At 31.9% G+C, this 21,519-nt stretch overlaps 1 protein-coding gene across 1 annotated transcript; it reads right to left on the bottom strand.

Moving 5' to 3' along the window:
• Positions 1-1,479: 1,479 nt before the first annotated feature.
• On the bottom strand, positions 1,480-5,205 carry LOC139885768 (cytochrome P450 81Q32-like). Its single transcript, XM_071869526.1, has 2 exons — positions 4,230-5,205; positions 1,480-2,366 (listed from the first exon to the last, which is right to left on the bottom strand). The coding sequence occupies exons 1-2, from the start codon at positions 5,142-5,144 to the stop codon at positions 1,755-1,757; spliced, it is 1,527 nt and encodes a 508-aa protein (XP_071725627.1). The 5' UTR covers positions 5,145-5,205; the 3' UTR covers positions 1,480-1,754.
• Positions 5,206-21,519: the final 16,314 nt, after the last annotated feature.

Here is a 21,519-nt window from a genome sequence, read left to right as displayed (position 1 = left end):
ATGACAAACACATTCAATACACATTTTGTTTTTGCCTAAACTGATTGATAGATACTTATAAACGTGTGTTGTCTCTCTCTGTCTGTGTGTGGGGGTGGGTAGGTGGGTATTAATGATTAAGAAAAAAATCTATAGTTGTGGCAAATACTCCGTATATGATTCCAATCAAATTTCACGCTGCTCAACATGTTTCGAACTACACAAAAATATATGTAAATATTTATGAATAATTTTTCAAAACGAAAGCAGTAATATATCGAATTGATAAGACGATATTAGATATATATATATATATATATATATATATATATATATATATATATATATATATATATATATTTGCAATAATCATAAAAAGAAAGAAAAAAATCTATAGTAAGTTACAAATTAAACTGTGTGGCCACTACTCTGTTGTGTCCACGGCTGCACGTCATAATGCTTTTGATAAAATGACACACACATTCCATACACATTTTGTTTTTGCCTAAACTGATTGATAGATACTTATAAACGTGTGTTGTCTCTCTCTGTCTGTGTGTGGGGGTGGGTAGGTGGGTATTAATGATTAAGAAAAAAATCTATAGTTGTGGCAAATACTCCGTATATGATTCCAATCAAATTTCACGCTGCTCAACATGTTTCAAACTACACAAAAATATATGTAAATATTTATGAATAATTTTTCAAAACGAAAGCAGTAATATATCGAATTGATAAGACGATATTAGATATGAATATCAACAAATCAACTTGAGCTCATTTCATTAAGTCGATTAGTATATTTGGACAGTAATATCAGATTACTTAGAACTGCAAGGATAAAAAATAACCTGTATATGTGAGTTAATCATATTGTTTTCAAAGATCTGATTACGCCACTACTTTAAAACTGCTTTAAACAAAATCATGCACAGCTGATTACTAGGTGATATCATGTCACTCATACTTGCCATCCCTCAATCAATTATACATCAATCAGTTGAATATTGTTTTAAAACATTGGCTTGAGTAAACTCAACTTCTTATACTTTAAACCTATCATGAATACAATAAAAATATAGTAATCACACCCCTAAGTTACAAACTTGCTTTTCTCATCTTAAAGCATTAAAACGGTTCTTACCCTAATTGCAGTAGAACAATGGTTCAAACTAATTAAGCGTAGAAGAATAAAGTTTTCTTTGTTCGATCGGGTCGCTCGAAGGAGAGTATATTTAATGTGATGTACGCGGTTTAATCATATCATTTTGTTGATGTTGTGATCGATGCACACGGTTTTATTATGTTATTATGTGATATATATGCCTGATTGTTATTTTAAAGTATGTGTTAGCTAGGTTGAATCATGTTTTTAATCATTTTATACTATCTAAATATGGTTAATTATCCACCATTTCAACTGCAATCCACATATATGTTTCGGATGAAACCTCAACCATTTAATTGGGAACCTAAAGTTACGATTGTTTAAACGAGATCATTTTTTTATAGCAAACATAACGAAAACTTGTATAAATACAAATAAAACGTTTTCCAAAAGAAAACGTTTTCCAAAAGAAAACGTTTTCAAAAAAAGATACAAGAGAGAACCCCCGATGAGGCTCATATTTAGAACGATGAAACCAAAGAAACGTAGGGTGAACCAAGATAGATCATATCAGTACTTGACAACAGATACATAAAGTAGTAGAGTAGATTAAAGTAAATTTGAATACTTTTGGATCAAATGTCCATCCATGAAGTACCACGTTCCACTAATGAAAATGTGCTATCATATTTGAACGAGGTTTGCAAAGGGCTTGTAACGGCTTCAATTTGCACATTAACAAGTCACCATACGAAGCAGTCATATCGATCTCTCCACCATCAATAGTCTCCCATTCGAACGCCTGAATCAAAGTACCCAATGCCAAGCCAAGAACACGATAACCTAAATTCATTCCAGGACATCCACGCCTGCCAACGCCGAAAGGTATTGTTTTGTATTTATCCTCCAATTTTTCTTCAAATCGCTCTGGTATAAACTCATCAGGGTTGTTCCAAAACACAGGGTCCCTGTGAATGGCCCATGCATTCACCATCAACGTGGTCCCACGAGGAACCGAGTAACCACCAATCATGATGTCTTTAGAAGCTTCACGTGGAAGAAGCATGGGAACAGGTGGATACAGACGAAGACTCTCGTTAATGACGTTTTGAAGGTAACTCAGTCTATCCAAATCTTCTTCTTGTAACAAACGGTTGGAATCAACTTTAGTGTCAATCTCATTCTTAAGTTTTTGCATCACTTTTCTATTGTTCAACAACAACGACATTGTCCATTCGAGTGCAAAATTAGGCGCTTCGGTACCAGTAAGTATTATTGTCTGTATTTTAAGACATATTATAAACGGTTAACCACAGTAATAATAACAACAACAATACTCAATTCTGCAATCGTGATGTATAAGGAATGTGAAATATTGACAATTGTTCCTAACACTCTAGGTAAAAGGGATGTCATTTTACTAACCATGTAAAAAATAATTTCTCGACTCACTGTTAATTAAAGTCATACATTCGTCTATATTATAAACGGTCCTTTCAAATTATCCGAATAATAATAATTTGAACTAAACGAACTCAATATTTTCATAAAAATGCATTTAATATTATTAATACACATGAGTACTTATAAAATTTATTTGATACAACTTACAACATGTCTCAATTCTATTATTTCCGAACAAAAAATACACATTTTAAGAAAAATTATTATCACATTCTTTTTTTATTTATGTCTTACCTTTTATTTATATTTTTATCTTGGTGCAGGTATAAAACAGTTTTTTCATAATATTCTTATTCATTTATAAAAGTGGACAATTTAATTGATACATTTAAAAAAATATATATTGAACAATAAATATGTGACGAAGGAAGTAGGTAGTAATTATTAGATAGATATTAATTTTATTTTAATGTTTTGAAATATTATAAACCAAAAATTATAGATGATTTAATCATTAAAATAGAATCCATAATGTACATATTTAATAGTGACTCTTTATAATATACAGTAATTGAAAATCCATGACATTTAAATTTAAAACTTTGTTAAATAGATAAGATACTAAGTAAGTGGAAGCAATTACGGAGTAATAAACAGTATCAGTTCAAATCAAACTAAATCTACTAATTAACCATTTTATCGAAAAAAATCAAGTTTTATATCATAAAGGTAGATTAACGTACATGATTGCAAAAGCAAATGTTTGACTTAGAACACCTCTATTCATATATTATTAATAGATTATTGGTTCTACTTCCAAATGTGAAAGTAAATTTACTCATTATAAATTAAGTTGATGAATATAGTATATCCATGAGTGTTATGCATAATATATGTAGAGAAAGAAAATTTTGGTGTTAGAATAATTGTATGAAATATGCGGACATTAAAAGTCGAATTCAAATATTATTAATATAAATTATGAATAAGAGTATCTCATTAACATAGGAGTTGATAGTATCTCAATAACTATAATCCATTTAACCCAATCCTTTTTTTCCTTTACAAATCAAGTTATTTTCTAAATTTATACTATTCCTTAATTATCTGATTTTTTTTACTAACTATTATATAATCCATTCATGTTAATTAAATGTATTTTAGACAAAAAGATATATACTATAACCCTTTAAATAACATTATCCATTTATATTTATATTTTCTAAATGCTACATAAAATAAATGGTTATCATGATTTAGAGATATCACACCTTTTAGAATTTGCTAGGCCATGATTTGATCTTTACAAAATAAATAAATAGAAAAATAAAATAAACTGTAACACAAAACATTCATATTTCTTTTAATCGTTGAAAATGAATATAATTTGGTCCAAGATTTTAGAGAGTTTATAAAAGGAAATATTATCTTTTTATTTTTAGGGTGAATCTTTTTTCTTTTTATGAAATGCCACATGGGGTAATCAAGAGCTTAAATTTTTTGAGAGAATGAGAAAATGATACCTTGAATTTTTACTTATTTATCGAAAGTAAAAGTATGAAACTTGCATAAAGCAACTAAAATTGAAAATTTTAATTACTAACAATATATTTTGTTTGCTCAGAATTAATTACTTCAATATTTACTTATATATTGGTATATAATAAAAAAGTCATTTTCAACGCACGCACGATTCATAAGTTCCCAGTGAAAAGCAGGGTAATAGTGTATGTTTTACCAGTATGAGGCCTCGTATGATATCTTGGGTGTAAAGTTGTGGTTCCGCCTCTTGTAAAGCAAGCAAATTATCCAGCATAATACCCGACCCAGGAGAACCTTTACGACGACGTTCCGTTGTAAACTCATCCAACAACTCATTTGTTTTTTCCAATAACTCATACGACTCCTTTTCAAATTTTCTTCCAATACCAAACCATCTCAAAAACGGCAAGAATTCCTCAAGCTTTGGAGCATTTATTTGCCTAAACGACTCCTCCATTATCTCTTGAAACCTATGAGCCACCTCCATGTCACCCTTCTCGATCATCATGTCTCCTCCAAAGTACCTCTTTCCTATTAACCCCATCGTAATGATGTTATTCATAAGTGCTCTAAATTTTGACTCAAGCTCTACCACTTGTTGCGACTTTTGTGATTCGTTATAAATATGTTTACACATAAGTTTAACTTCGTGTTCACGTGAATGCGGGGTTGCAGCTAGATGTGTTGTGGAAAAGAAGTCGGTCGCAGCAACACGACGCAAGGAACGCCAAAGGTAGTCATATGGGGCCAATGTTAATGTGGTGTAATTGTAATTCATGTTTCTAGCAGCCGGGAGTCTAGGTCTATTAGAAACTCCAACGTCATTATTTTGGTTGAAACATTCTTCTACTACCGAAAGAGATGTGACAACTACAAATTTTCGGACGCCAAAATGGAGCAACATAACGGATCCGAATTTTTGAGAGAGTTTTTGTAGGTTTTCATGGAGAGGTTGTTTTATCATCAAGAGGTGGCCAATTATGGGAAATGAAGGAGGGCTTGGAGGCAGGTTTGATTTAGTTCCTGTTTTGTTCAAGAGTTTCATAAAGACTATGAATGGTATAATGAATATTAGTAAGAGAAACAAGTGGGAGAAATATGCTTCTAACATTTTGAATGTGCCTCTTATTAGACAAGTACTCTTTGATTTAAGTGAGGAAGCAGTGGATATGCAAGCAAGTTATAGAATCTAGTAGCTATATATAGAGAGAAAGGAAGGATCGATGTATAAAATTAAAAACCATTTTGTAATTATATCAAAATACGTACGCTTTGTGGTTGAGGTGTTGGTATAAACTAACAAAAATGTCCGATTTTCAAAACTCGCTACTAGTATATCTCGGTGGTGTGGTTGATTTTAGTGTCATCAATTATTTTGTGTCATTGTAATTTACTTGGACAAATGAATTTCAAGTTAAGTTTATCGCAAATGAGGACAATGTAGAGTCCACGCCTGTTTAAGCTAATTAGAATCAATAAATTAAATAAATTGAAAGGTTATGTTTAGTAATTTATGTGTTTTAGCCAAAAGACGCAACTTCTCATGAAGCAGTGTAGTTATTTATGGTTACAGTGTAACTATTCATGATACATTTTCGTCAAAATGTATGGTTTTTCATGATATCTTTTCGTCAGGTGTAACATTACATATAGTACATGTATATAGTTTAATTTGTCTAAAATTTATACAACTAACTACAAGTTGGGCGGAGTACAATAATTGACAAACATTAATGAATAACTAGTAAAGTGGACCGCACTTCGCGGAGATGTGCAAAAAAATTTTGTTTACGATTTCATATAATCACAATGTTATTTCGAAAAATGACTATGAAATTTGTAGTGCAATCAAATTTGCATAATTTTTTTACCATTATTTTAAATTGCATACCCAACCACCGCTTACCACCAGCAAATCGCCAGCCACCTTACAAATCTGAATTGTCACACTCTTCCGACACGGCCACCCTTTTTTTTTTTTTTGTCTAAAACTCCAACTATGTATTAGTTTATATTTTTATTTTATTTTGAATTTGGCCCAACTTATTCTATTCTTTTTTCATCTAGATAGCATCAATCACTTTAAAAAATATTATTATCCGGCCAATTAGTATAATTATGTGGTTACAACTAATTTAAGGATTTTATTATAAAAATTTCAGATTGTTAAAAAAATGTTATAGTAACATTGCTACAGTGATTGCTATAGTATAACAGTGTTTTTTACGAGGTGGCGAGATATGATTGAGATCTATTTACACTAATTAGTATATAGTATAATATAATATAATAGCTTGAAAGATATTAACATGGAATTCATATGCGTTAGTATACGTAAACAAAGTAGAAAGTGAGAGCTTCAATAATGTTGGCTTCCTACACATAAAGTCAAAGAAAGAATGTTGGTAATTTATTTTGATGCTTTTCACGTGATGAATCGTGAGTGGCTAGAAATGATTTAGCAAAGTGTAGGTGTATATGTTCTATGTCATCACGCAGATAAGAGAAAATTATTAGAAAAATAATAAACATATACTGTTGATCCATAATATAAACGGAGTGTACTGTTTTTACGTCAAAAATTTTATTCTTGTAAAAAATGTAAAAGAGTATATAAGAAACTTAGATTTTATACTAAAATCTAAGAAACATGAGTTTGTTTTAACTAATAATATATTTTTTATTGTACCAGGTTCTTTTATATTATATGAATAATGGAAACTTTTAGGGTGGACGTAGGCAGGGTTTTGCCGAACCATGTTATATCGTCTTGTCTATCGGTCACTTTCATTGCATTCTATTATTTCTCGCAAGTTTGTCTCAAACAATTATATCCTTGCTTCCGCTCGTGTGGGTGCGTTGGACAAGTTATAATAACAAATGGTATCAGAGAGTGAATCCAAGTGTTTCAGATAATTTTTGTTTGAAGAGGGTTGCAAATAGTAGTATGTAATTTAAGGTGGAGCCATTTCATGAAACCGGGAACTTCACCTTGTGACAAGCAAGGGTGAAGGATGTTATGGTTCAATAGGGCTTGACATTAAAATGGCGAAAAGTCGGAAAAGATGACAAACTACGAATAGAATTTAAGTTAACAATCACCACGTCTTCTATACCAGATTTGAAGACACTATTACGTAGGGAGAATTATGAGACGACCCGTCCTAATCCATAAGGACGAATACAATAACATATGATTACATTGCGAGGTATTTGACCTCTAAATGATACATTTTACAAACATTGCATTCGATTTTAAAAGACAAACTTTCATTACATCGAAAGTTAACAGACATGCATACCATTTCATACTATATCAAACTATCAATGACTTAACAATAATCTTGTTGAACTCAACGACTCGAATGCAACGTCTTTTGAAATATGTCATGAATGACTCCAAGTAATATCTCTAAAATGAGCAAATGCACAGCGGAAGATTTCTTTAATACCTGAGAATAAACATGCTTTAAAGTGTCAACCAAAAGGTTGGTGAGTTCATTAGTTTATCATAATCGATCATTTCCATAATTTTAATAGACTACAAGATTTTCATTTTATAAATATAATTCCAATAGCATAATCCTCTCGTCTGCATAAAGGTAAAATCATTCATATGGTGAACACCTGGTAACCGACAATAACAAGATGCATATAGAATATCCCCAAAACAGAATCCTCTCGTTTGTATAATAATAAGTCGAAGTACTAAAGCATCCGTACCTCGGATGGGGTTTGTTAGGCCCATAGATCTATCTTTAGGATTCACGTCAATTAGGGGTACTGTTCCCTAATTCTTAGGTTACCAAGCTAAAAAGGGCGATATTCGATTTCGATAATCCAACATAGAATGTAGTTTCAAGTACTTGTGTCTATTTTGTAAAACATTTATAAAAACAGCGTATGTATTCTCAGTCCCAAAAATATATATTGCAAAAGCATTTAAAAAGGGAGCAAGTGAAACTCACAATACGATATTTTGTAGTAAAATATGCATACGACGTAACTGAACAATGCAGGGTTGACCTCCGGATTCACGAACCTATATCGAGTATATATATTAACACATATAATTTGTAATCGAACAATTTGTATATTATTAATGATATAATTGTTATTTTAATAAATTATATGTTTCATTAATAACTAATTTAAATATTTCTATTTTATGTACTTTAAATAAATAATAATTATTTATTATAAAACGTTAATATAGATATGTTATATATATTAACTATAGTGTTATATAACTAAAATCATTTGGTAAAATAATATTAATAATAATAAATAAAAAGTTGTATTATTTTATAATAATAATATTAGTAAATATACTTAATAATGATAACAATAATAATTATGATACTAAAAATAATAATACTTTTAATGATAATAATATTGATAATAATAATAATAATAATTAAAATGATAATAATAATAGTAATAATAAAAATGATGATAATAATAATAATTATACTAATAATAATAATAATAATAATACATATAATATTAGTAATAATAATAATAATAATAATAATAATAATAATAATAATAATAATAATAATAATAATAATAATAATAATAATAATAATAATAATAATAATAATAATAATAATAATAATACTACTACTACTACTACTACCTCAAAGAAGTAGCCCTAAAAAATGCCAAAGTCCGGGTTTAAACCCGCGACGTCCTGCTAACCCGATAACATCCTTAGCTATTACTCCAATTGTGATTTCCTAGTATAATACGGATCCAAATTATTTTAACCCACAATTTAGTTTTTCTTTTTAAAGAACCCATTTACTTATTCATCAAATTTATTTTCGATCATCTCATCATCGTGAATCATAATCGTGTATCTTCATTGTGACTCATTACGATTATCATAATCATTATAACCTCATTATCATCATCTAGTAACTATAATCATCATCACATCCATGATCATCATCACGATGATCCTCATTATCCTTATTATACTATCGTTACCATGATCATAATCATACTCCATCATCAACGTACATCATCGTATCATTATCATCTTTAACATAATCATCATTTTCATTTCATGGTTAACCACAGTTGGGTCTCGGCCCAAGTATATAACCGAATCCTAGTGTCCCAAAATGGAAAATCCAGTAACTCAACACGGCCCAATAAATGAATTAGCCCAGCCAAATTTGGACAAGGATTGGGCCTTGCACAGCCCAATAGCAATTAGGACAGGTACAATATAGTCATATATATTCAGAGATCAATTTAAATCAGTTTTGGAAGTTTATGTTCATACGTACAACATAACTTCCATCATGGACCTTTATGTCAACTTCCAGCTGTCCCAACTTTCTTAATCAGTGGAACAATAACGAGAATACAAGTGGGTTTTGTTTAAATTATTCTATTATTCACTACATAAAATTAATGATTGTTGGGATTTAGATAAAGCAAGAAGGTTTGCTTTATACTTTATATCATTATTATATGTTAATCATCATTTTAACATGTTAGAAGTAGGGGAAGGACAGCAGCTCTTCGTGAGCTGGAAACCAAAAGAAAACAGAAGTGATTTGTGCAACAGTAACAGGAAAATACTTCGACAGGTGGGTGGTTTTGAAATAGAAAAACCAGGGATATCAACGAGTAACACGTATAACAAAGGTGTGGCTAGTATTCCAGTGATGTTTCATAGAAAATAGATTAATAGTAGCTGCAGTAACAGAAAAAGCAGCAGCGAATTTCAAGTACTAGCAGTAGCAATCATGATCTCTTAATAAGTGGGTTTAATGAAAATGGTTTTTGATAAAGGTGGTGGTTTGATGGTTGAAGTGGATTTCAATGGTTCACGATGGAGTGTTTAATTATGATTACAACAAAGGAAAAAATATATATATACGCAAGTTGTTCTTGGTCACAATAGGAGAGAGAGAAGGTTGAAGGTTGGTGATGAAGATGATGAGGATTTTGTTCGGTTGTAGATGCACCAAAAGAAAAAGAACTCGTGCAACAAATTTATGATGATTTTGTTTGTGTTGGTGTGTGTTTTGGTCGGTAATAGCAACCAAAGTGGAAGTGAGGGTGGTGAGTTATGAAAGGGTGGTTTACGGTGGTGAGGTGGGTTATCAAAGCCTAAACAGAAATATGCAGGAGAACCCATGGTTATGTGAGTGTTCTTGGTTTAAACCGGAATAGAAACAGAATAAACTTACAGTGATATGGGTGGTTTATCGTGATGGTTTGCAACTGCAAACAGTAGTAGGTCGGCAGTAATATTTTGAATGATGGTCCTTAGTTGACTGATCTTGGTGATGGTGCTAGTTAGTGATGGCGGTTTATTATGGTTTTTGTGAGGTGAAGATTTTGTTCAAAAGCATTTGGGAACAAAAATATATAGTGGCAATTAAATTGAGATGATGATGGTTTAGTTCGATGGTGTCTTCGGTTACAAGGATTAAGAGAGGGAGAAAGAAAATGAGTGAGATAGAGAGAGAGGATGGTTTAAAAGTGGATCTCTACAAATATTTAAGAAGTAGGAAGGTTGCAAATGGGTTTGATGGATATATTATATATATCTTTATATTACTCCATTCATTTTTAATTTATGAAGAACAATCAACCACAGCTGTCATTTTTAATATTTAATAATGATAATCTAACATAAACAAACGAAACGTGCATTTAACATAAAGTAATAAAATACATAGCAGCCACAAATTTGGATGTTAGTTACCGACGGTTTCATCGGAGTGCTATAATGCGCTCCGTTGTTAGTCAGTGGCGGATAAAAAGTACTCAGATAAATTCCAAATTTTTATGATAATTATATTTATTTATTTTAGTCATTATGGTATAAAATTCGGTCATTAACTATTAAATAAAAGTTACATCAACTGTCCCACTCAATTCTGGGAAAAATATAAAAAGTGTTAAAACTTAACAAATAGTTCCTAAATACATTTTTAATAAGCCTAAAATTTATTGAACTCATTTTCGTATCACCGTTTATTTTAAAATTACATAAGTTTGAGTTTAACTTATCAAGAGATACGAGACAATCATTGTAAGGCATGTTTTGAAAGTCAAGCAGGAATCTCCACTAACATTTGTCTGGTTCTCGTTAATTGACACTTTCGTTCTTTCATGTAAATCACTTTATCATTTTCCGAATATTGTTAAAAAAACAGATTTCTTAAATCATAGTGGACCTCATAACAGAGACTCGTAAGCATAATCACATTGAATCTGATAATTCAATCATTTGATATTATCTTTTAATTCCTTCTAGAATTATATTTAATATATATTGAAACAAATACGTTCATGTTAAGTATTATACATGTAATACTTTGTTAATGTTTTCAATTATTATAACTAGATCTTATATATACATATCTATACACATAAATGTTCATGAATCGTCGAGCACAGTCAAAGGGTAAATAATTATATGAACATAGTTCAAAGTTTTTGATATTTCAACATTACAAACTTTGCTTATCGTGTCGGAATCATATAAAGATTAAGTTTAAATTTGTTCGGAAATTTCCGGGTCATCACAGTACCTACCCGTTAAAGAAATTTCGTCCCGAAATTTGATTGGGATGGTCATGGCTGACAATAAGTATGTTTTCATGACGCATACGAGCTAGAAATTAGAGTTTTATCAATAGTGAGTACTATGGATAAAACAATTTGATTTTTGTGAAGAGTATAAGTGAAACTATCATAAAAGAGAGAAATGAGAAAATAACGGTTCGTCATATCTCTTAACGTAGATATGGTTGATTTCCGGAATTCAAGGGATTATAGAGAAAATGTTCGTAATAAGATTTGATTCTTCGGTAATTAAGGAAATTAAGATCCTCTTTGATTAAATGCGATAATCTGTTTCAATTGCTCTGTCGGATTTTTCACTATAAATCCACCCTCTTCATTTCCTTTATATTTTGGAGTTCCATACTTTTGTTTTCTCTTCCCGATTTTAAGTCAAGCGAATAATGGTCCAGAATTCATAGGTATGGAGTTTCGAATGAACATGACTAATGTTCTAAGAAAGAAATTGTAATAGCACGATCTTAATTGGTTAAATTACCAGAATTCAAGAGGAAAGATAGAACTATCAAGAATTTATGTTCTTGATATGTTTATATATTTGATAGAATGTAAGAGTCGTGTAACATGGCACATGATGACGTTATGATCTGTGAATCATCACGTTTCATTAGAAACTCAACATGACTTACTGTAATATAATCACGTTGATCAAGTGTCATTATATTATACTAACTCATGCTTCAGTTCCCAACACTACTTCAAAAACATTCATATTTTAAATTCGAACTTTTTTAGAATTTAGAAATTAAAATAGTTTCCTTTCTGATGTAATACTGATATTGCGAAGAGATAAATGATTTAGGATAATAATAGTTTTGAAAATATCTTCAGAAATATCGAGGATATTTATAATTAGAGATACGATGATATCTTAGAATTTCTAATATCGATGGATGATGAAGAAGATTTGTTCGTAAAAGTTTAGAGTCAGGAGCAAGGTATTCATTAATGACTTCAGCAGATACTAGATCATTTGGATTCTTTGAAGGCAGATTTAGTCTTTGTGCTTTGTCCACAGCCTCCTTCATGGTTTACTCAATCCGATTTTCAGTTCCAATTTTTCTCATCTTTTGAGCTTCTTCAGCCACTATTCTTTATCATCAAACTTTCGACTGTTAAGATCGTGTACAGTTTTTGCTGCTTCATTCAGCTTTTTTTTTTTTTTTAGAATTCAGAGTATTGATTCGTAGGCTGGGTGCTTTTCAGAATTTTAGAATGGAAGATCATGATTCTAAGAGATAAATATTATATGTATACATATAACTGTTGATATAGAAAAGTTGTGAGATTCAAAATACTGATTGCTGATTCCCGGTAATTGGTATGGCAATTCTCGTTACAAGGTACGGATGAGTATATGATAGGGTTTCAATGAATATAATGGTTTTTTGAAGAGACTTAAGCCAATGAGTAATGAAGTTGCTGGTAACTTTACTGCTAATGTGGTGGGATATAAACGGTTTCCCGGTAACGATGACGAAAGGCAACTTATATATCAAGTTTATAATAGAGTTTATTCGAATGAAAAGTTAAAATTGATTTGCTGAAGCTGTGACAAATTTGGCTACTTTGGAAAGGGATTGCAAAGTTATTTTCAGTAATAACAACACTAAAGGAGCTAGCAAAGATACGTGTTAAACGTTTACTCAGGTTCCGAGTGTTTTTCAGGTGCATAACTATATGCATAAATCTTTCCTTCCGTAGATGAAGTGCGGTTGGTTCATCCTCTCGATTGAGGTGTTTTCAAGAATCATGAAAGCTTTGAACGCAGATTGTAATCGTCAAGATACAAATGAGGTTTAAGATAAAATCAAGTGGCGAACTTGAAGAAATGTTTAGTTTCATATGTTATAATCAATATTTTAATTCATTTTAATTGTCCAATGTTAGTAGTCCACAGTTAGTAATTCAGTAATTCATATATAGTTTAATATATAATATTCGAATTAATTAATACATATTGTGACCCATTGTATACATGTCTCAGACTCGATCACAATTTAAAGTATATATATTATTTTAGAATCAACGTCAACCCTGTATAGCTAACTCGAACATTACCGCATATAGAGTGTCTATGGTTATTCTAAATAATATATATAGATGACGTCGATATGATATATCAAAACATTGTATACGTGTCCTGATATTTAAAGTGCGTAAATAACAGTATTTAAATGACAATAAATAAAGTGTGTAAAATAAATAACAGAAATTAAATGACGATAAATAAAATTGCGAGAATTAAAATTGCGATAATTAAAATGTAATAAGGAATTAGGAACAGTTAGCTAGGATATTGTTAGCGTGGATTCTTAACAAAATTTCTCATAGTTAATTTGTTTGTTTCTAACAAATTTTATTTTTGTCCAATGTTTTCTTCATTATGCCACTTGTTGGATTCTGATAGGTCAAAATTCAAATATGAAATTGAATGAAAATGGTTATTCTGTGGTGAACGGATTCGTATATCTGTGGATGTAAGTAGGATAGTAAATGATTGTTGAATCAGATTTGAAGAATGTACAGTGTAACTTATTAAAGTGAAATCTAAATATTCCTCGGGTATTACCTACCTGTTAAAATATTTTCACCATTAACAGTTTGTACAAAAAAAAAAAAAAATTCAATTACAATCTTTATGAAAATATATATACATATATATTTTCTTCAGATGTAATCATGGATTTAATGAGTTAATATGATATTAAACTCATTTGGTTTTCGGTTGGAATTAGAATGAATAATCTCTAAAACTTTAGAGATTACATAATCACCGCTTAATATTTCTCCAATAAAGTTATAAATCAATACTTCATCGGTTGTTGTTGTTGGTACTCCTTGGTACCTATGGTGCGTATTGAAATGTCCCGTTCTTAGTGATTAAAAACGTTCCATATTAATTGATTTCGTTGCGAGGTTTTGACCTCTATATGAGACGTTTTTCAAAGACTGCATTCATTTTTAAAACAAACCATAACCTTTATTTCATAAATAAAGGTTTAAAAAGCTTTACGTAGATTATCAAATAATGATAATCTAAAATATCCTGTTTACACATGACCATTACATAATGGTTTACAATACAAATATGTTACATCGAAATCAGTTTCTTGAATGCAGTTTTTACACAATATCATACAAACATGGACTTCAAATCTTGTCCTTATTTTAGTATGCAACAGCAGAAGCTCTTAGTATTCACCTGAGAATAAACATGCTTTAAACGTCAACAAAAAATGTTGGTGAGTTATAGGTTTAACCTATATATATCAAATCGTAACAATAGACCACAAGATTTCATATTTCAATACACATCCCATACATAGAGATAAAAATCATTCATATGGTGAACACCTGGTAACCGACATTAACAAGATGCATATATAAGAATATCCCCATCATTCCGGGACACCCTTCGGATATGATATAAATTTCGAAGTACTAAAGCATCCGGTACTTTGGATGGGGTTTGTTAGGCCCAATAGATCTATCTTTAGGATTCGCGTCAATTAGGGTGTCTGTTCCCTAATTCTTAGATTACCAGACTTAATAAAAAGGGGCATATTCGATTTCGATAATTCAACCATAGAATGTAGTTTCACATACTTGTGTCTATTTTGTAAATCATTTATAAAACCTGCATGTATTCTCATCCCAAAAATATTAGATTTTAAAAGTGGGACTATAACTCACTTTCACAGATTTTTACTTCATCGGGAAATAAGACTTGGCCACTGGTTGATTCACGAACCTATAACAATATATACATATATATTAAAGTATGTTCAAAATATATTTACAACACTTTTAATATATTTTGATGTTTTAAGTTTATTAAGTCAGCTGTCCTCGTTAGTAACCTACAACTAGTTGTCCACAGTTAGATGTACAGAAATAAATCGATAAATATTATCTTGAATCAATCCACGACCCAGTGTATACGTATCTCAGTATTGATCACAACTCAAACTATATATATTTTGAAATCAACCTCAACCCTGTATAGCTAACTCCAACATTCACATATAGAGTGTCTATGGTTGTTCCGAAATATATATAGATGTGTCGACATGTTAGGTTGAAACATTGTATACGTGTCTATGGTATCTCAAGATTATATAATATACAATACAAGTTGATTAAGTTATGGTTGGAATAGATTTGTTACCAATTTTCACGTAGATAAAATGAGAAAAATTATCCAATCTTGTTTTACCCCTAACTTCTTCATTTTAAATCCGTTTTGAGTGAATCAAATTGCTATGGTTTCATATTGAACTCTATTTTATGAATCTAAACAGAAAAAGTATAGGTTTATAGTCGGAAAATAAGTTACAAGTCGTTTTTGTAAAGGTAGTCATTTCAGTCGAAAGAACGACGTCTAGATGACCATTTTAGAAAACATACTTCCACTTTGAGTTTAACCATAATTTTTGGATATAGTTTCATGTTCATAATAAAAATCATTTTCCCAGAATAACAACTTTTAAATCAAAGTTTATCATAATTTTTAATTAACTAACCCAAAACAGCCCGCGGTGTTACTACGACGGCGTAAATCCGGTTTTACGGTGTTTTTTGTGTTTCCAGGTTTTAGATCATTAAGTTAGCATATCATATAGATATAGAACATGTGTTTAGTTGATTTTAAAAGTCAAGTTAGAAGGATTAACTTTTATTTGCGAACAAGTTTAGAATTAACTAAACTATGTTCTAGTGATTACAAGTTTAAACCTCCAAATAAGATAGCTTTATATGTATGAATCGAATGATGTTATGAACATCATTACTACCTCAAGTTCCTTGGATAAACCTACTGGAAATGAGAAAAATGGATCTAGCTTCAAAGGATCCTTGGATAGCTTGAAAGTTCTTGAAGCAGAATCATGACACGAAAACAATTTCAAGTAAGATTTCCACTCGAAATAAGATTGTTATAGTTATATAAATTGAATTAAAGTTTGAATATGATTATTACCTTGTATTAGAAATATAACCTACTGTAAGTAACAAAGGTTTCTTGATCTTGAATGATTACTTGGAATGGAATTTATGAAGAACACTTAGAACTTGAAGATAGAACTTGAGAGAGATCAATTAGATGAAGAAAATTGAAGAATGAAAGTGTTTGTAGGTGTTTTTGGTCGTTGGTGTATGGATTAGATATAAAGGATATGTAATTTTGTTTTCATGTAAATAAGTCATGAATGATTACTCATATTTTTGTAATTTTATGAGATATTTCATGCTAGTTGCCAAATGATGGTTCCCACATATGTTAGGTGACTCACATGGGCTGCTAAGAGCTGATCATTGGAGTGTATATACCAATAGTACATACATCTAAAAGCTGTATATTGTACGAGTACGAATACGGGTGCATACGAGTAGAATTGTTGATGAAACTGAACGAGGATGTAATTGTAAGCATTTTTGTTAAGTAGAAGTATTTTTATAAGTGTCTTGAAGTCTTTCAAAAGTGTATGAATACATATTAAAACACTACATGTATATACATTTTAACTGAGTCGTTAAGTCATCGTTAGTCGTTACATGTAAATGTTGTTTTGAAACCTTTAGATTAACAATCTTGTTAAATGTTGTTAACCCATTGTTTATTATATCAAATGAGATGTTAAATTGTTATATTATCATGATATTATGATATATAATATATCTTAGTATGATATATATACAGTTAAATGTCGTTACAACGATAATCGTTACATATATGTCTCGTTTCGAAATCATTAAGTTAGTAGTCTTATTTTTACATATGTAGTTCATTGTTAATACACTTAATGATATATTTACTTATCATTTAACATAATTAACCAAGTGTATCAATATCTTAATATGATTCATATGTACCTAGTAAGACGTTATAACGATAATCGTTATATATATCGTTTTCGAGTTTCTTAATTTAATAGTCTCATTTTTTATGCATATAACTCATTGTTAAAATACCTAATGAGATACATACTTATAATAAAATCATATTAACTATATATATAATCATATATATGTCATCCTATAGTTTTTACAAGTTTTAACGTTCGTGAATCACCGATCAACTTGGGTGGTCAATTGTCTATATGAAACCTATTTCAATTAATCAAGTCTTAACAAGTTTGATTGCTTAACATGTTGGAAACACTTAATCATGTAAATAACAATTTTATTTAATATATATATATATAAACATGGAAAAGTTCGGGTCACTACAGTACCTACCCGTTAAATAAATTTCGTCCCGAAATTTTAAGCAGTTGGAGGTGTTGATGTATCTTCTGGAAATAAATGCGGGTATTTCTTCTTCATCTGATCTTCTCTCTTCCAGGTGAACTCGGGTCCTCTACGAGCATTCCATCGAACCTTAACAATCGGTATCTTGTTTTGTTTAAGTCTCTTAACCTCACGATCCATTATTTCAACGAGTTCTTCAATGAATTGAAGTTTTTCATTGATTTGGATTTCGTCCAACGGAATAGTGAGATCTTCTTTAGCAAAACATTTCTTTAAATTTGAGACGTGGAAAGTGTTATGTACAGCTGCGAGTTGTTGAGGTAGCTCCAGTTGGTAAGCTACTGGTCCGACACCATCTATAATCTACTGGTCCAAGGTGAAACCTTAAGCATGACCATTTCTCCAATTTCAAACTCTATATCTTTTCTTTTACTGTCCGCGTAGCTCTTTTGTCGACTCTGGGCGGTTTTCAATTTTTGTTGAATTTGGATGATTTTCTCGGTAGTTTCTTGAATTATCTCCGGACCCGTAATCTGTCTATCCCCCACTTCATTCCAACAAATCGGAGACCTGCACTTTCTATCATAAAGTGCCTCAAACGGCGCCATCTCAATACTAGAATGATAACTGTTGTTGTAGGAAAATTCTGCTAACGGTAGGTGTCGATCCCAACTGTTTCCGAAATCAATAACACATGCTCGTAGCATGTCTTCAAGCGTTTGTATCGTCCTTTCGCTCTGCCCATCAGTTTGTGGATGATAGGCAGTACTCATGTCTAGACGAGTTCCTAATGCTTGTTGTAATGTCTGCCAGAATCTTGAAATAAATCTGCCATCCCTATCAGAGATAATAGAGATTGGTATTCCATGTCTGGAGACGACTTCCTTCAAATACAGTCGTGCAAACTTATCCATCTTGTCATCTTCTCTTATTGATAGGAAGTGTGCTGATTTGGTGAGACGATCAACTATTACCCAAATAGTATCAAAACTACTTGCAGTCCTTGGCAATTTAGTGATGAAATCCATGGTAATGTTTTCCCATTTCCATTCCGGGATTTCGGGTTGTTGAAGTAGACCTGATGGTTTCTGATGCTCAGCTTTGACCTTAGAACACGTCAAACATTCTCCTACGTATTTAGCAACATCGGCTTTCATACCCGGCCACCAAAAATGTTTCTTGAGATCCTTGTACATCTTCCCCGTTCCAGGATGTATTGAGTATCTGGTTTTATGAGCTTCTCTAAGTACCATTTCTCTCATATCTCCAAATTTTGGTACCCAAATTCTTTTAGCCCTATACCAGGTTCCGTCTTCCCGAATATTAAGATGCTTCTCCGATCCTTTGGGTATTTCATCCTTTAAATTTCCCTCTTTTAAAACTCCTTGTTGCGCCTCCTTTATTTGAGTAGTAAGGTTAGTGTGAATCATTATATTCATAGATTTTACTCGAATGGGTTCTCTGTCCTTTCTGCTCAAGGCGTCGGCTACCACATTTGCCTTCCCCGGGTGGTAACAAATCTCAAAGTTGTAATCATTCAACAATTCAATCCACCTACGCTGCCTCATATTCAGTTGTTTCTGATTAAATATGTGTTGAAGACTTTTGTGGTCGGTATATATAATACTTTTGACCCCATATAAGTAGTGCCTCCAAGTCTTTAATGCAAAAACAACCGCGCCTAATTCTAAATCATGCGTCGTATAATTTTGCTCGTGAATTTTCAATTGTCTAGACGCATAAGCAATCACCTTCGTCCGTTGCATTAATACACAACCGAGACCTTGCTTTGATGCGTCACAATAAATCACAAAATCATCATTCCCTTCAGGCAATGACAATATAGGTGCCGTAGTTAGCTTTTTCTTCAATAATTGAAATGCCTTCTCTTGTTCATCCTTCCATTCAAATTTCTTCCCTTTATGCGTTAATGCAGTCAAGGGTTTTGCTATTCTGGAAAAGTCTTGGATGAACCTTCTGTAGTAACCAGCCAATCCTAAAAATTGACGTATATGCTTCGGAGTTTTTGGGGTTTCCCACTTTTCAACGGTTTCGATCTTTGCCGGGTCCACCTGGATACCTTCTTTGTTCACTATGTGACCGAGGAATTGAACTTCTTCCAACCAAAATGCACACTTTGAAAACTTAGCGTACAGTTTTTCTTTCCTCAATACTTCTAGCACTTTTCTCAAATGTTCTTCGTGCTCTTGATCATTCTTTGAGTAAATAAGTATGTCATCGATGAAAACAATGACAAACTTGTCAAGATATGGCCCACACACTCGGTTCATAAGGTCCATGAACACAGCTGGTGCGTTAGTCAATCCAAACGGCATAACCATAAACTCGTAATGACCATAACACGTCATAAAAGCAGTTTTTGGAATATTATCCTCCTTTACTCGCATTTGATGATATCCAGAACGTAAATCGATCTTCGAATAAACCGACGAGCCTTGTAGTTGATCAAATAAGTCGTCAATTCTCGGCAGTGGATAACGGTTTTTGATGGTAAGTTTGTTCAACTCTCTGTAGTCAATACACAACCTAAATGTACCATCCTTCTTCTTGACAAACAAAACAGGAGCTCCCCATGGTGATGTGCTTGGTCGAATGAAACTACGTTCTAATAGTTCTTGCAGTTGGCTTTGCAGTTCTTTCATCTCGCTGGGTGCGAGTCTATAAGGAGCACTAGCTATTGGTGCAGCTCCTGGTACAAGATCTATTTGAAATTCAACAGATCGATGTGGAGGTAGTCCCGGTAATTCTTTCGGAAATACATCGGGAAATTCTTTTGCGACGGGAACATCATTGATGCTCTTTTCTTCAGTTTGTACTTTCTCGACGTGTGCTAGAACAGCATAGCAACCTTTTCTTATTAGTTTTTGTGCCTTCAAATTACTAATAAGATGTAGCTTCATGTTGCCCTTTTCTCCGTACACCATTAAGGGTTCTCCTTCTCCTCGTAAAATGCGAATTGCATTTTTATAACATACGATCTCTGCTTTCACCTTCTTCAGCCAGTCCATGCCAACTATTACATCAAAACTCCCTAACTCTACTGGTATCAAATCAATCTTAAATATTTCGCTACCCAGTTTAATTTCTCGATTCTGGCATATATTATATGCTGAAATTAATTTACCGTTTGCTAATTCGAGTAAAAATTTACTATCCAACGGCGTCAATGGACAACTTAATTTAGCACAAAAATCTCTACTCATATAGCTTCTATCCGCACCCGAATCAAATAAAACATAAGCAGATTTATTGTCAATAAGAAACGTACCCGTAACAAGCTCTGGGTCTTCCTGTGCCTCTGTCGCATTAATATTGAAAACTCTTCCGGGGCCTTGTCCATTCGTGTTCTCCTGGTTCGGGCAATTTCTAATAATGTGGCCCGGTTTTCCACATTTATAACAAACTACATTGGCATAACTTGCTCCGACACTACTTGCTCCGCCATTACTCGTTCCGACTCTATTTGTTCCTTTCGTTCTATTAACCCCTGGTCCGTAGACCTCACACTTCGCCACGCTGTGACCATTTCTTTTACACTTGTTGCAAAATTTGGTGCAGAACCCCGAGTGATACTTTTCACACCTTTGGCATAGCTGATT

Source organism: Rutidosis leptorrhynchoides, chromosome 1 (assembly GCF_046630445.1).
Source record: "Rutidosis leptorrhynchoides isolate AG116_Rl617_1_P2 chromosome 1, CSIRO_AGI_Rlap_v1, whole genome shotgun sequence".
NCBI lineage: Eukaryota > Viridiplantae > Streptophyta > Magnoliopsida > Asterales > Asteraceae > Rutidosis > Rutidosis leptorrhynchoides.
Note: the sequence above shows the minus strand (reverse complement) of the source record. Positions and strands in the feature narration are given on the sequence as shown.